The sequence below is a fragment of the Oculina patagonica genome, chromosome 7 (assembly GCF_052425735.1).
Source record: "Oculina patagonica isolate OP01 chromosome 7, crgOcupat, whole genome shotgun sequence".
NCBI lineage: Eukaryota > Metazoa > Cnidaria > Anthozoa > Scleractinia > Oculinidae > Oculina > Oculina patagonica.
The window spans coordinates 32,589,517-32,603,509 of record NC_135764.1 but is presented as its reverse complement, the minus strand read 5'-3'; the positions used below and the strand labels follow the sequence as shown (position 1 = coordinate 32,603,509).

General features: G+C 40.3%; 1 protein-coding gene across 2 annotated transcripts; it reads right to left on the bottom strand.

The window, feature by feature from the left end:
• Positions 1-238: 238 nt before the first annotated feature.
• LOC144659618 (organic cation transporter protein-like) lies at positions 239-13,018 on the bottom strand. 2 transcript variants are annotated; one of them, XM_078520088.1, is made up of 10 exons: positions 12,928-13,018; positions 8,810-9,102; positions 8,060-8,288; positions 6,645-6,843; positions 6,041-6,259; positions 5,635-5,769; positions 5,046-5,146; positions 4,019-4,127; positions 3,861-3,933; positions 239-2,899 (listed from the first exon to the last, which is right to left on the bottom strand). In XM_078520088.1, exons 2-10 carry the CDS (start codon positions 9,092-9,094, stop codon positions 2,618-2,620), a joined length of 1,632 nt encoding a protein of 543 aa, XP_078376214.1. In that variant the 5' UTR covers positions 9,095-9,102; positions 12,928-13,018; the 3' UTR covers positions 239-2,617. The 2 variants fall into 2 exon arrangements, with proteins under 2 accessions (XP_078376214.1, XP_078376215.1); XM_078520089.1 differs by having other exon boundaries at positions 8,810-9,094; positions 12,928-12,963.
• Positions 13,019-13,993: the final 975 nt, after the last annotated feature.

Here is a 13,993-nt window from a genome sequence, read left to right as displayed (position 1 = left end):
TGGCCCAGATTTGATAAGACAATGAGCGTGCATTTAAAAAACAGCCCGATTTCTTAGAAATCTGTTGCAGGGCCAGGTTTTAGAAATCGGGCCGATTTTCATCCTTTCAGTTTAACTAGGCAAAGAAAAACCGGCCGACGAATCGCAGCATGTAAATTTCCCTGCTTGGAACAAATCGGGACGACAAATCGTAGCGTGTAAACTGGCCTTTACGCGTCCTGCATTGGTTCGCGCCCTATCTTTAGAAGTAGTTTTTAATAAAGCAATCAAAAGTGGAAGAAAAAGAGTGGTATTACAAAATGATAAAAAACTAAAAAACGACATTTACTCAAAGGAACTATACAAAGGATAAGGATACATTGAAAGAAAGTTTCTTTTTTGACATTGCAAACATTAGTAAAAATCTTTTTTAACAATCAGAGAAAGTTGCCCTAAGTAAATCTGAATGATTAATCATTTTGTCTGCCTCCCATGCTACATACAGTGGAACCCTGATATAACGATCTTTGATATAACGATATTCCCGATATAACGATGAATATTCTATGTCCCGGCAAAAGTTACAGTAAAATCCCGGGGTATCCAATCGAACGTTCGGTAATCGAACTCAATCGAACACCAATCGTTCGATTGGGTTCGGTAATCGAACATAATCGAACTCACAATAAAATTTGGTCAATCGAACTCAATCGAACGTTCGATTACCGAACAGTGAACAATCGAACTCAATCGAACGTTCGATTACCGAACTCCTGTTTCGGGGATGGAAGAGGAATTATTGGAACTGACTTATTCATTATTCCTGCACATTTTTCACGACTTTTTCATTATTCATTTTTAGACTTTCCTTGTTATTCATTATTCCCTATTGCCTAAATAGGCCTTAAATGTATGATAACGTCATATGCTCAAAATTCACCACCAAAAGGTAATTATTTTGAGTGTCCCACCCTCTCTTTGGCCTGAAGATAAGAAGATAATGTTTGAGCACAGTGAATAACCACTATTCATTATTCCTTTACTGGAAATGACTTATTCATTATTCCAAGCATTGAACCTTAAATATTCCTTATTCATTTTCTGTTTTAGCCCGTTATTCATTATTCATTATTCCCCTTCCACCCCCGATCCTGTTTGTTTATACTGCGTACATATTGTACGGTGCACCGTTCCCCTAATCCTTTTTTGGCGATTCGCCATACCCCGGGATAGGACGATTGTCTGCACAATAGCCACGGGCACACCAGCGACGCGACGTTAATTCTGCATCGATTGATTTCAAGAGCCACTGCTGGGGCAGTCGAACAACGTACTCGTCCGAAACTAAAGTCAATTTTGCATGCAAGTTTTTTGCTTATTACGATGATTTCGATCTTAAGAAAAAAATTGTTTTACTTGTTCACTTGTTATTTTTGTCATCCATGTTAATAGTAAGCACTTCCTCCAATGTAATTGTTGTCATGCTGGAAATTGCTCTTCTCCTGTCAACGTCGCTTTTGGCCGCCCTCGAGGGCTTGGACAGACTGATGGCGGCAGCGTTTTGGCTATACTTATAATGATTCTTCACATATTGAACACAACTGCCTGTGTTGCAGTGAATGAAATGGCCGGTGCAACTTCTGTTTGAGTGTAACGGTGAAAAGCAGGACAGAAACCATATCCTTCCTTCTGTATAGAAATGTAAACAATAATGCATTTCAGTTATTTTACCGTCGTTTTGTTCTCTTCTACCAAATATATTTTACTAAACATTGACATTCAGTTCGATATTTGGACGTTTTTATATTTATTCCATTCAATAAAAGTTGATTTTGATTAGTCCTGCGTGATTTACTTATCAAGAGAAAGATTCCGAACAAAATCGAACCCGATTAAGTTCGATTGTGTTCGATCGTGTTCGATTGTGTTCGATTATGTTCGATTGGTCCGATTGGTTCGAAAATCGAACTCACAGCAAAATAGATGTTCGATTTTGTTCGATTACCGAACCCAATCGAACGATTGGTGTTCGATTGGGTTCGATTGATTTTTGGTTCGATTTTGTTCGATTGGATACCCCGGGTAAAATGTATGGGACGGAACTCCGATATAACAATCTTCGATATAACGATATTCCCGATATAACGATGCGAATTTAGCAGACCGAACGCAAAATCTTTCCCGATATAACGATATTATCAGTACACAGTCACAAAACATCGAATTTAATGCAATAACATTACAGTAATCGAGTAATCTCTAACGTTTCTGTAAACAGACTTGCACGATGATATACGAAAATGATACTGTGTCCTAAGCCTCTTTATCAACTTTACCCTCCTTATCCTCCTTTAACATGCACTAAAAAGTACTTTTAGGTTTACCCCGATATAACGATATTTTCGGTTATTTTACGGCCATATCGTTATATCGGGAGTTTCGATATAACGATTCCTCAATATAACGATATAATTTTACTGCTCCCTTGGCATATCGTTATATCGGGGTTCCACTGTATATTGTTTAACCCACATACAACCATAACCTGAACAACAAGGCAGGCGGTGTAAAAAAGTTTACGAGATTTTCGTGATAGATTCAAGCGAAGCGCGAAATAGTCACTTTCCATGAAAAGTATTTAAAAAGCAGTGTTAACTGAGGAATCCTCAAAAAGATTTGCACGACTGTTCATGACGTCACCATTCACATCCTCCTTTTTCTCTTCATCTTTTTCTTTCTCGTCCTTTAGCTCTTTGTCATCCATAGCGATGTTTTGTATGCCCAGCTCTGCGCCCTCTTCTGAATCCATGATTTCAGCGGTCGGCGTTCCACGTGTCTCTGGTAGTGTCATGCACAGTAGGCTTGCCAGCAGCGCGTTCACTCCCATGATGCCGTACGGTAGGAGAGCATGCACGCGAGACTGTAACAAAAAAAAATCACAAATCAACCACATTTTTACATGAACTACGGTACTTACCCGCTTATAAGAACCCATTTTTTTCAAATTTAGCCTAAACGGGTTCTTATGTAAATGGTGCTTAGTGGAATTTTAGGCTACGCAGGTTCTTAAATAGGTTCTTATTTAATGAGAAATATATACACCTGTGAATGGTAGAAAGGTGGCATGTATATTAATTTAATGCCAAAACAGGCCTGGCCTTTAGACAGTACAGTATGTGGCCATGACCCATTTTAGTAGATATTTTAATTCTCAGTATCAGGCTAAAAGTTGATTTAATGATATATATCTAATGAAATATATACATATATGAAGATTTTTTTAGGTTAATTTCTATAAGAACCTTTCTATAAGAACCTGTTTCAAATTTTAGGCTAAATAGGTTCTTATGTAAATGGGGTCTAAATTGATATTTTTAGGCTAACAGGTTCTTAAATTGCAGGTTCTTATAAGCGAGTAAGTACTGTATTATAGATCATTATAGACCATAGGAATGTCGTTATAAAATATTCAAATTTAAATTGGGACCACGAGCCGTTAGGCAAGTAAATAAACCACTAACACCACTAACAATGATGTCATCTCCTGACCACAGTAAATAAACCATTTGAATGCAATGGTCACGCAACACATCTCCGCGGTTTGGCCAGAGTCTGGACCTATGCGCACAGCCTATTGGTGGAGTGGCAGCCATGGACAGCTGCTTCGTTCCTGATAGGACTCATCAGCATGGCATAGCCAGGCGTAAGGGTCTCATAAAAAATCAACGACCCCGCCGTTTACTCCGACCCTTCCGCCTGGCTACGCCATGCTGATAAGTTCTAATAAGGACGAAACAGTAACAAAATTGCAATTAAATAAGGAGGTTATATCTACTGAATGCTTCTTGATAACTGGTATCAGAAAGGAGATATTTACTTACCAGATGAACAATATATGGAGAACAGAATGAGCCAATCCTGCCAGCGGATGTGGAGGAACCCATTCCAATGTTTCTAAGATGAAAAAGCGACAAAAAACGAAACTTAAAAAAACTTTACAAAGGACAAAAGTCACGAAAATGATGAAAATGTTTCTAACCTGATCGTTGTTGGGAACAGTTCGGCGGAGTAAACGTACACTGCGTCAAACGAGATGAACACAAAGAACTTAGCGCCAAGCGCCATGATGATCCGACCAGCCGCGTAACCTGTATCAAAAAAGGAAACACCCAAATTATAATTCCCTAAAAACATCGGACGGTGCATGAGAGTGATACAGTCAACTCTCTCTTAACGGACACCTCTATAAGACGGACACCTCTTTATGACGGACACCTGGTGTTGGTCCCGTCCCTTCTGTTTTTCAGTCATTTTACTGTTACTTAACTCCCTATAAGACGGACACCTCTCTAGGACGGACAGTTAGAGCCGATCCCGACGGTGTCCGTATTAGAGAGAGTTTACTGTAGTCAGGTGTAATATTGGTTGTCATTGCCAGCAGTTGTAGACTGCTTTGTTTTCCTACTCAGCAAAGATGGCGTTTGTTGTAAACGTAACAACGTCGATGTTCAGGGGTAATGTCAGTCTCGCCTCAGTTCCTGTTTTTTGTTTCTGCATTGCTATTCAAGCGATGGGATGTTAGTCCATGGTAGATACCTAAATTGTAAGATTGCCCTTACGATTCACAACATTTATACACCTGGGTCGGGTTGTCCGAAAGGCGATTAACGCTAACCCAGGATTAAAAGGTGATCGAGGTTTTAATTTCTCTTGTTAAGAAGGGTTTTCCGTAGCTAATGTTTTGTGAAGTTTGAGATTGGTCCACGTCAAAACTGGGGGAGAGAAAATATAAGCAGAAAGCCTCAAAGGAAGTTTAAAAATTGAAACCAAATTTCACGCTAATCCTGGATTAGCTTAATCGTGCTTTGAACAACCGTCCCCCGGGTGTAGAGAAGCACTGTGAGAGTAAAGTGTCTGCCCAAGAACTGAACGAAATGACCCTGGCCAGGGCTGGAATCTGGACCTCGAGATCAAGAGTCCAACCCACTAACCACTGGGCCACCGCGCCTCCTGACATTAATTTTACCGTGTAGATCGATAAAAATATAAATTCAGTTTAAACTTACATTTGTCCTCGCCAGGATCATACATTGTAAGCAATACTGCACCGACCGAGGCAATAGCAGCAAGGAGTAAGAAGTAAATGAGGGACTTTCTACGACCAAACCTAAATATATATAAAAAAATGAAAACATGTTTCTGTAAAAGTTCAAAGATGGATGCTTGTCATTAAAATTTTAAATCGATCAAGTCCATGTGAAAGGCTAGTCCCTGACAGAGACTTGTAAGACACGTAATTTAAACAGAAGAAAGACCTGGAACACTAATATAAAAGAAGTCAAAACGGATTAAAACTGAAGAAAGGTACATAATCTAGCTAGGTTATGTACTCCTAAACTGAATTGAACTGATTTTTGTGGGGCTAAAACCTGCCTAACCGAAATAATTTATACTATAAATGGTCATTAATATTCCTGCCATCTGCCTTTGTTCCTAAGCGTTCCTGGCGTAGGGGAGTCTGGAATCTATCGTCGGAGCGGTGGCAAAAGCGAACAGCACCGCCTTCCCGTCCCAGTCTTCGCACGGTCATCTAAACAATACAGAACGCCTAAGGCCTCATTCCCGCCAAAAACGGACAGCGCCCTGTGGACTTACTTGCCCATGGCCCAGATGCCAGCATAATTGGCGGGAATCTCGATAATGGAGGACAAGAAGAAGTTAAGGTACATGTTGCCACCCAGTGTTGGAGTGCTGAAAAATACACCGTAATAAACCATGGCGTTTACAAACCTGTAGGAGAAAAGGAAACCCCTATTATTGCATATCATGTAATTGCCTCTTTTGTTTTAAACGAATAAAGGAATAAACGAACGAACGAACAAACGAACGAGCGAACGACTCATAGGTTCGACTCCTGTCAGGAGAACTCGACATTTTTTCCGAGTAGCTTATGTCACTGACTGAATAATAACTTTCTCATTGTCTTTCTCCGAGAATAAATATACCATTCTTTATTTCCATACAAAGGACGAAACTGGTATTATTTCAATCCTTTACTCACCAGGCATACCAAGAAACAAGAGTCCTGTGCAACATTCTTTTGGTTCGAAACAAATCCCTGAAGTCACCTAACGCCTGTACCTTCCCTTCGGCATTAAGGTCCAAAAGAGGCTCCTCGGGATACTCCTTCTTGTTAGTGGTGGCGATCTGTCGCAATATTTTTTCGGTTTCTGTAACTTTTCCCTTCAGCAACAAATACCTTGATGATTCAGGAGTAAACCTGCAAGAACATGTCAGCAAATTACAGCAATACGGTCAAAAATATCCCTGCGCTTGAGCCCTATTCGCGGAGCCTGGCTGCCTTCCATGAAAAAGAGCCTTAGGTAAGAAATGTTTTCTTTCCCGACAATAATAACGATTAACTAGTTCCTATTGTTTTTATACTCTATTTTAATAATTGTCATGCGCTTTTTACACGAGCCTCTGGCTGGGATAGAGAGGCCAACCTCATCCCGCGCCACGACATTAATAATTTGATTGATTGAACGAGATTAGAAACAAATTACAGTCGCGGACTGATAAACTTGTGGACCTCCATAAAATACGCGCACAGCTACTTTGCCTGAGACAAGCTCTGTTGTCGATAAAACAGTTCTTTGACTTACCACCAGCCCGCAAAAGAAATAAGTCCAGGTACAGCACAAATAACCGACAGATGTCTCCAGTCGCGCACGGCATAAGCGAGTCCTGCTAACATGACTAGTGCCAGGGCCCAGGCGTACCACAGTGACGTGCCAGCCACGTGACGATGCCTCACGCCCACAAACTCAACAGCCAGCACATACAGTCCCATGGCCCCGCCACCTGATGGGATTTATAGTTTGTTAGTATAGTTTCAAGTAGAATAGAAAAGTAAAGATTATAAAAAGTACTAAGCGACACAGTGCAAATCTACTGTCCATCGACTGGCTAATGTTGAGAAAGAGAAATAAAACATAGGACAAGGGATGAAACACTTTCCCTTCAGTTTTCTAAAACCCCAAATAAATGGTGCAAAATAAGATGACCATTGCACTAGCCTTATGTCAGACGACTTCTACCTCAAAACAGGTCTATGCTACATTAGTGCTTTAAAAGCTAGTTCCGAACGTTTGTAAGTTGTAATTTCCAGTGCCAGGTTTATTTGTCACAAGGGAGAATAAACCTTAAGGGGGGGGGGGGGGGGTACCTAAATTTGAATGAAATTATGAGAGGTTTAAAGAAGGGATCTAAGAAAGAAAAAAGATTTTGAAACGCCACTAGACAGTTGACCCCCACGCCAGAGCACTCCAGGTTTTCAGGGGGACTAACTGGTGTCCGTCTACCAATTTTAAACTTCAAATTCTAATTTAAAAATCACATTAAATCTCCAATCTTTCCTATTTCTCAAATTTTACTAATCCTTTGAGAAAAATTATCTCCTCCCAAATAATCCCAAAAATTGACAAAACACCGCAAAGCATAGATATATGAAATGTGTGAAGCATTTTCAGATTCCTTTAAACGCGAGCTAGATATTTCCGTTAAATTCATATTGATTGAGCATTAGAAAAACGGCCTTCAGGTAAAGTCCCATTCTCATCCCCATAGCCCTTTCGTTTCTCTGAGCCGGCTGGGCCTTGGCACGAGGAAACAAAGGGCTCTGGGGACAAAGGATTTCCAGTCCTAGATTCTAGGACTTACGGTCTTCATGTATGCAGTCATGACATTTCAAAAGAATGTACGAGAGAGTCGTTACGTTTCCGACTTCCGTTTAGGAACTCTTTGTTCCAAACAGCCAATCAAAAAATTTCGAATTAATTCAAAAATCCTATGTCCCCAGAGCCCTCCGTTTTCTCGTGCCAAGCCGGCTAAGAGAAACGAAAGGGCTTTGGGGACGAGAATGGTCATCCAAGACCTGCGTGGAGAGAGGTATTGTACCCGGGGTATTGTGAAAGTAAACTCTCCTCTCGGCAAAGAGCACAAGACGAGACCGATGACCAACTTGGCCATGGTAACTGCTATAACCAGCGTGCAGACAAGTTAGAGATATTATACATACCGATACATATACCAACAAGAAGCCTGAATAACATGAAAAGCCAGAAGACATTTGGAAAGGCAGCTAGCAAAGCAAACAAGCTGCACGCCACAGAAAACACGAACAACACTGGTTTCCTGCCAATCTTGTCTGATAAAACTCCGCCCCCTATCGCACCAAACAACCAGCCTGCGAACAGCAGCGACGTTGAAATCGTCCCAAGTAAAGCTTTGTCACAGACCAGATCAAACTGCAAAATAACAAAGCAAACAGATAATTAACCGAAGAAAAACTCATGGGATTTCAGTTGATTCTCTCAGAAATAGGATCATCTTACTTGAGGGATAAACAGTCTTACATACTCTACTGCCCTTTACTTAGGTCATTCCGGGCTTCCCTAATCATTTTCTCGCCATCGCATTTTACTAGGGTCTCCACAGAAAAAGAGACCCAAAGCTTACAAGGAAGACGGGGAAATCGACGGGAGTGCGGGTGGACACAAGACTAAATCGACTAGCCTCGTCCCCAGTCGTCTCCGGTGAGTTGGGATGTGACGTCACCCGTTAAGCTTGTCAGGAGAGTTTGCCTGTATCGCGTTCGGTTCCAAGCCTTCTTCACTCACTCACATAGCGCGAATTGTAATGTCCATAGATTTAATTCAAGCAAATGAACACATTTTTTCAGTGAAGTTCGCAAATTTCGCATGTCACGCTCGACCTCACCTACCAGAAGTACATAATTTTCAGTATGGACTTATTACTAATTTCTTGCCTGAGTAACAACGGAGGTGTAGTCATCAGCAAACTTCCAGGCGTCCCTCGGCATATCGCATCGCTCGTTGTAAAGTTTATCTCCAGGTTTAAATTCCCCGGTTAGGTTACAAGAGCTGTGATTGGCTGCACACATCCAATTGGGTTCCGCTGAGATGAAGCTTGGTACCATGACTTGAAAAGTGATGTTGAACCATTCAATGTAACCCAGAATGAAAATGAGGCGAATCTGATAGAACCCCAGGCTACCAATCCGATCAAGTACTTGGTCCACAGTCAGCGCCATCTTGTAAACTATGAATAAAAAAATCATTAATCGGCTGTAAGACATTTAACAAGATCTGAGTCTTTTTTCCCGCGGGGGGGGGGGGGGGGCTTCTCAAAAAAAGTTTTGTACGGGGAGGCTCCCTATTATATACCATTTTGACAGAAAAGGCACACCTTTCGTATACCTTTTACTGAAAAAAGGTACCCCTTTCATATACCAAATAGACATGACATATGCCTAAAACAGGGAGTCTTTATGGGGGGAGTAGTAATATTCCTAGCCGCTTAATGCTACGGAAACCGGGATAAGCTCCGGCAGTGTGGGCCGCTTGGTTCGTGGCTTCTCCTCTTTAATAAATTTAAATGATACAACCATAAGGTGCGTCTGTTCGAAATATTTTAATTGAAGGCCCTTTTAAATACCTAAATGGCCGATATCCTTACCCTTTCATATACCTAAACTTGTAAAGTCCCTACCCTTTTATATACCTGAAACATGAAAAAGGTACCCCTTTCGGCGGAGCCTAACCCGTATAGGCCATTGTAGGGAGTACCCCCCGGGTATTGGTTTGAAAATCTTTAAGTAGTAATCATTCATTAAATGGTTTTAACATAGGAGGATCCTCGTTTTTAAAACACAATCTTAGCAGCTAAATCTACAGTTGGTCACACGGGTGTAAACCCCGTTGATTGGCTAAAAGAAGTCGCTCGGAAAACAATATCTTCCTCGCTTTTATTGGTCGCGTGACGCCGGTTTACTTGACTATATGCTGAATATAACTAATCAAGATTTATTTTATTGCCCCCGCAGGGTTTTGGCCCAGAGGCCAAAACCCGAGGAGGCACCCTAGGACTCCCCGCGTGTATAACAAGGACAAAGAATATTTGTTGAAAAAGTAAGAAATGTGTTTGTAATGGGCGAAGCGTTCTCGATTTGACAAAACTAGGCGCGCACGGTCGTGACGGGTAATATTTTAGCAAGCGCGCACGGTGGTGTCGGGTACTTGCAACCACGAGGTCGCGTTTGGTCACCTTCGCGTTTCGAGCTTCGCCATCTGCTAGCAGCGTTTTGTTTTCCGGTTTTGGCCTACGCGTGTTCACAGATTTGTTCGAGCGGTTTCTCTGCTTTGGTTGTGTTAAGTGATATTTGAAGCAAATGTTAGTAATACGTCGAAAGATTTCGAGCAATTGGTTTCGTGTTCTTGGCTACGTGCCGGCTACCTATGTTCCAAGCGTTACATTTGTAAGGTTTGCTTTCGGAGGTTTGTTGTATCGTATACATCTTACAAGTTACAACGAGTAATAAACAAACGCGTGAACTTTGTCATGTAGTACAAGGTACAACGTAATTCGTATCGCTAACAAACTGTCAGATTATTTGATCCAAAGAGTGGGTTGTTTTCTCGAATCTTTGAATGTGCCATATTTTGTTACTCGTGGAATTTTTTATGCTTTTTGGCCTGGAAATTATTGTAAGTTTATTTTGAATGTTATAAGCCCGGGAATAAGCTTGTGTGTTGTCATCACGAATAATGTGTTATGTGTTATTTCCGCTAGGTGTTATTTCCGCGCGCTAGGTAATATAATTCGACTTGAACTTGTGAATATTTTTAGGACGCAACGGTGTCACACAACAAGAAATTCCGCATGACACAGTAAAAAAGTAGCCTAATTGTGCAGTCCATCGGCATTAATAATTAAAGGCGACAAAAAACAAATTATAAAAAGGCGGGGGCAGCTTTATAGTGAGAACTATTACTAGTTTTAATAAACCCCACGCATCCTTAGGTCTGGATCAGGGTTTAATTAGGGTTCCCTATACCTCTTTGCAAAATCGAATCGCGTAAAAATATTTGGCTTTTCACGCGCACGAATAATTCTAAAAATGTTTTCACGTTCACGCAAAAATCATGGCGATCCCTGTTTAGAATGTTTAGAGGCTCGGAAGGTGTAAGACCGGATATTGTGTCTCGCACGCGCCAAAATAGCTGACAAAAGTTTAATATCTTAAAAACCCAAAGACAGAGCTAAAACAAATACGTACATTTAGAACTACCAAAAAACCCAGAAATGAAGTCACGAAAAAGAAGTCTTATGATTCACAATTCACGTCTTATGAATTCAACTCTTCGTTCACGGGTCACGTTTAACCTAAAAAACACGTTCACGCGCACATGAATAAATCGAAAAATTGGGAATCACGAAAAATAAAAGTCCAATTCACGCTTCACAGCAAAAAACATAGCCTCAATCACGCTTCACGTAGAAAGTATAGGGGACCCTGTTTAACGTAACGTAGAACACAAAAGAATTGTGAGCAAACTGAGAGAACATTAGCGAATATAACTGAGATCAGACTCAAAATTCCGACCTACACGATTGTTGGAGTCAAAAGACATTACAACAGTGCCCAGACAAATTAAGACTGAGATGTTCGGCTTGTTTAGATCCGGTTTTGTCGGCTAAAATTAGAAATAAAGGTCATGATTTCCGGTGGAGTGTTCATCTGGGCGGTGTGGATCTATGGTTACCTTTAGTAATCACCAGCTGCTGAAAGCCACATTTCTCACAAAATATTAAGTTTAAGTCATATTAAACTCTGGATGAAAACCAAACGACTATAAATGTATCTTGATGATACTTAAAGTCAAGGATTTTTGTTGTGAAAATTGTTTTCATCAAAGATATTAAAACCAGGCGGAATTCCCAAGTAAAAAATTAGATTGGGACGCTTAGGTGGCATTTTAAAGATTAATATATTTAAGATGTCCACCGTTAGAGTTTTCGTGGTACCATTATGGGAGTTGACCCGAAAAGTATCACAGGATTTATTTGATTAGTTAACAGTTTTTGTTTCATTTATGATACAAATGCATCAAAAATAAGGATCAAGGTAAAAAGAAATTTGAACCACGCCTATTAAACGAGATTCTGGTCTCTTTTACTGGTGTTTTCTAAAATTTCTGACAAGCACTCCTGTCATTTTTATATGCAGACCCCCCCCCCCCCCCCTTCTCCACCATCCCGGCGTTTGTCCTAAACACAGACTTTGAGGAATTCAAACATACACTGTGTCTTCAATGCTTCATTCTTTTAATCTCAGTGTTTTCTCGGCGTTTGAAACGGAAATTGCTAATGATGTTGATAATATTAATTTGGGTTATCCGCAAACTTTTATCAGCGAAGAAAGACAAACGTTCATTGTAAAAGACCTCCGTGGACTAACAAATTCGAGCGGCATCATTGATTCTTATTTTAACTACGGACAGACTCGAGAAGCGCAATTATTAATTAGAATTGCTAGAAGAAAACAAAGAAGGAACACTTTGAATTTATGCGTTTTTATGAATTTCGGTGGTGTGTTTTTTTTTGGCTGAGGAATATAAAACAACAAAAACTATACCTCTGATTTTAATACCTCACGGAAAAATAACGAACGTTTCGATTCGGAGTCTAGCTATAGTGTGCTGTATTCGCCATCCCGAGTTAAACTCAACTCATTCACTGAGTAATTTGTTGTTCTAAATTAATATTCCAACAATATTTAGGTACCAATAAGAAGTATAACCAAAGTAAACAGCCAGTGGAGTCCTAATCCAAACTTTCGGAAATTAAAACCATTTTTCTCAACAAGTTCTCTTTAATACATCGACTTAAACCGAACTGAGTCATGGCCTTTACTAATCTCTAACTAAAAAGACTTCAATGTTGGTGCTATTACGACCCCAATTACAATCACGATGATCTTATTTTGATCTGGTTCTATGAGTCTTTTAAAATGAAATGGTCTGCAATTCAAAAAGTCCATTTGAAATATAAAAATAAATATTCCTACAAGACATTGAGTCCTACCTTGAACAGAGACAAAAGGATTTCTATTCCACCCTCTTTCCTGCCTTGACGTACACTGTGGCTACCGACTACCGAATGTGATCCTATGATTTTAGGCAAAACACATGAAATTTTAAACTGTTGTCAATTGAAGAAAGTCAGACAAAAGTGCCCCGAGGCTAACTTTAGAAATTGATCAACTAGCTTCCACACGCAATATAGATATCAGACAACTATCTACATAACACATTGCTTCGTTAAAAAAGAAAATTATCAAGGAACTTCGCTTCAATATTTATTCCCGCATCACGTCAAATGATTTACTACTATTTTAACGCGAAAACTTCAACAAAACTGAAATTAAAAGCTATGATATAATTGCAGTAGGAGACATAACGGAAAGAGGTTAAAGCAATTTAAATCGAGACAACTCAAAGTCCGTTTTGTCTACACTATTTTTTTAAAACCTGTTTTGATTTTCTGCCCTCTGAGGGAACTTCACTGACTGAATTCAGGTCGAAATTGCAAGGAGAGAATCACGAAAAATTAAACTAAACTTGCAAAATGTAAAAGAAATGAGGGATTTAAAAAAGTAAGGAAAATCATTTTTGAAGCCAAATAATGATGATTAGTATAATAATAATAATGACTCTAAAATGATTACTGATCAAGTATGAGATATGCTACTGATCTATCTTTGTTTTCAAGGACAACCGACAACCCTTGACTGTGCTAGTAATGTGTCGCAGCTCTTCAATACCCCATAGCGCGAAATTTTTGCGTGATCCAATTATTGTCATATTTAATGATTGATCAAACAATTTAGACTTAAACAGCCGGTTGAGCTCCGAGACTGAATTGGAGTGAAAAACAGATTGTTCTCTGATCGAATTGCGGTTGTTTCGCCTCGGTTCGCCGACCGTTCGCTCGGTGTCGTCGCTCGTCTGTCGCTCGGCTGTAGGTCGTTCGCTACGTGCCGTCTCTTTTTCTTTCTCACTCTCACCTCCCGCTCTCGCTTCCACCCGCCCCCGGCACAGCCGCCCGCTAAAACCCCACCCCTCTCCCCCCGCCCGGGTCCTGACCTCTC

Bases quoted from the DNA above. Each gene is read 5' to 3' on its own strand.
- LOC144659618 (XM_078520088.1), bottom strand. From the start codon at position 9,094: ATGGCGCTGACTGTGGACCAAGTACTTGATCGGATTGGTAGCCTGGGG. The intron at 5,770-6,040 runs GTGAGTAAAGGA...TTTCTCCTACAG, and splicing joins CTTGTTTCTTGGTATGCCTG to GTTTGTAAACGCCATGGTTT. The intron at 4,128-5,045 runs GTAAGTTTAAAC...TTTTTGATACAG, and splicing joins TGATCCTGGCGAGGACAAAT to GTTACGCGGCTGGTCGGATC.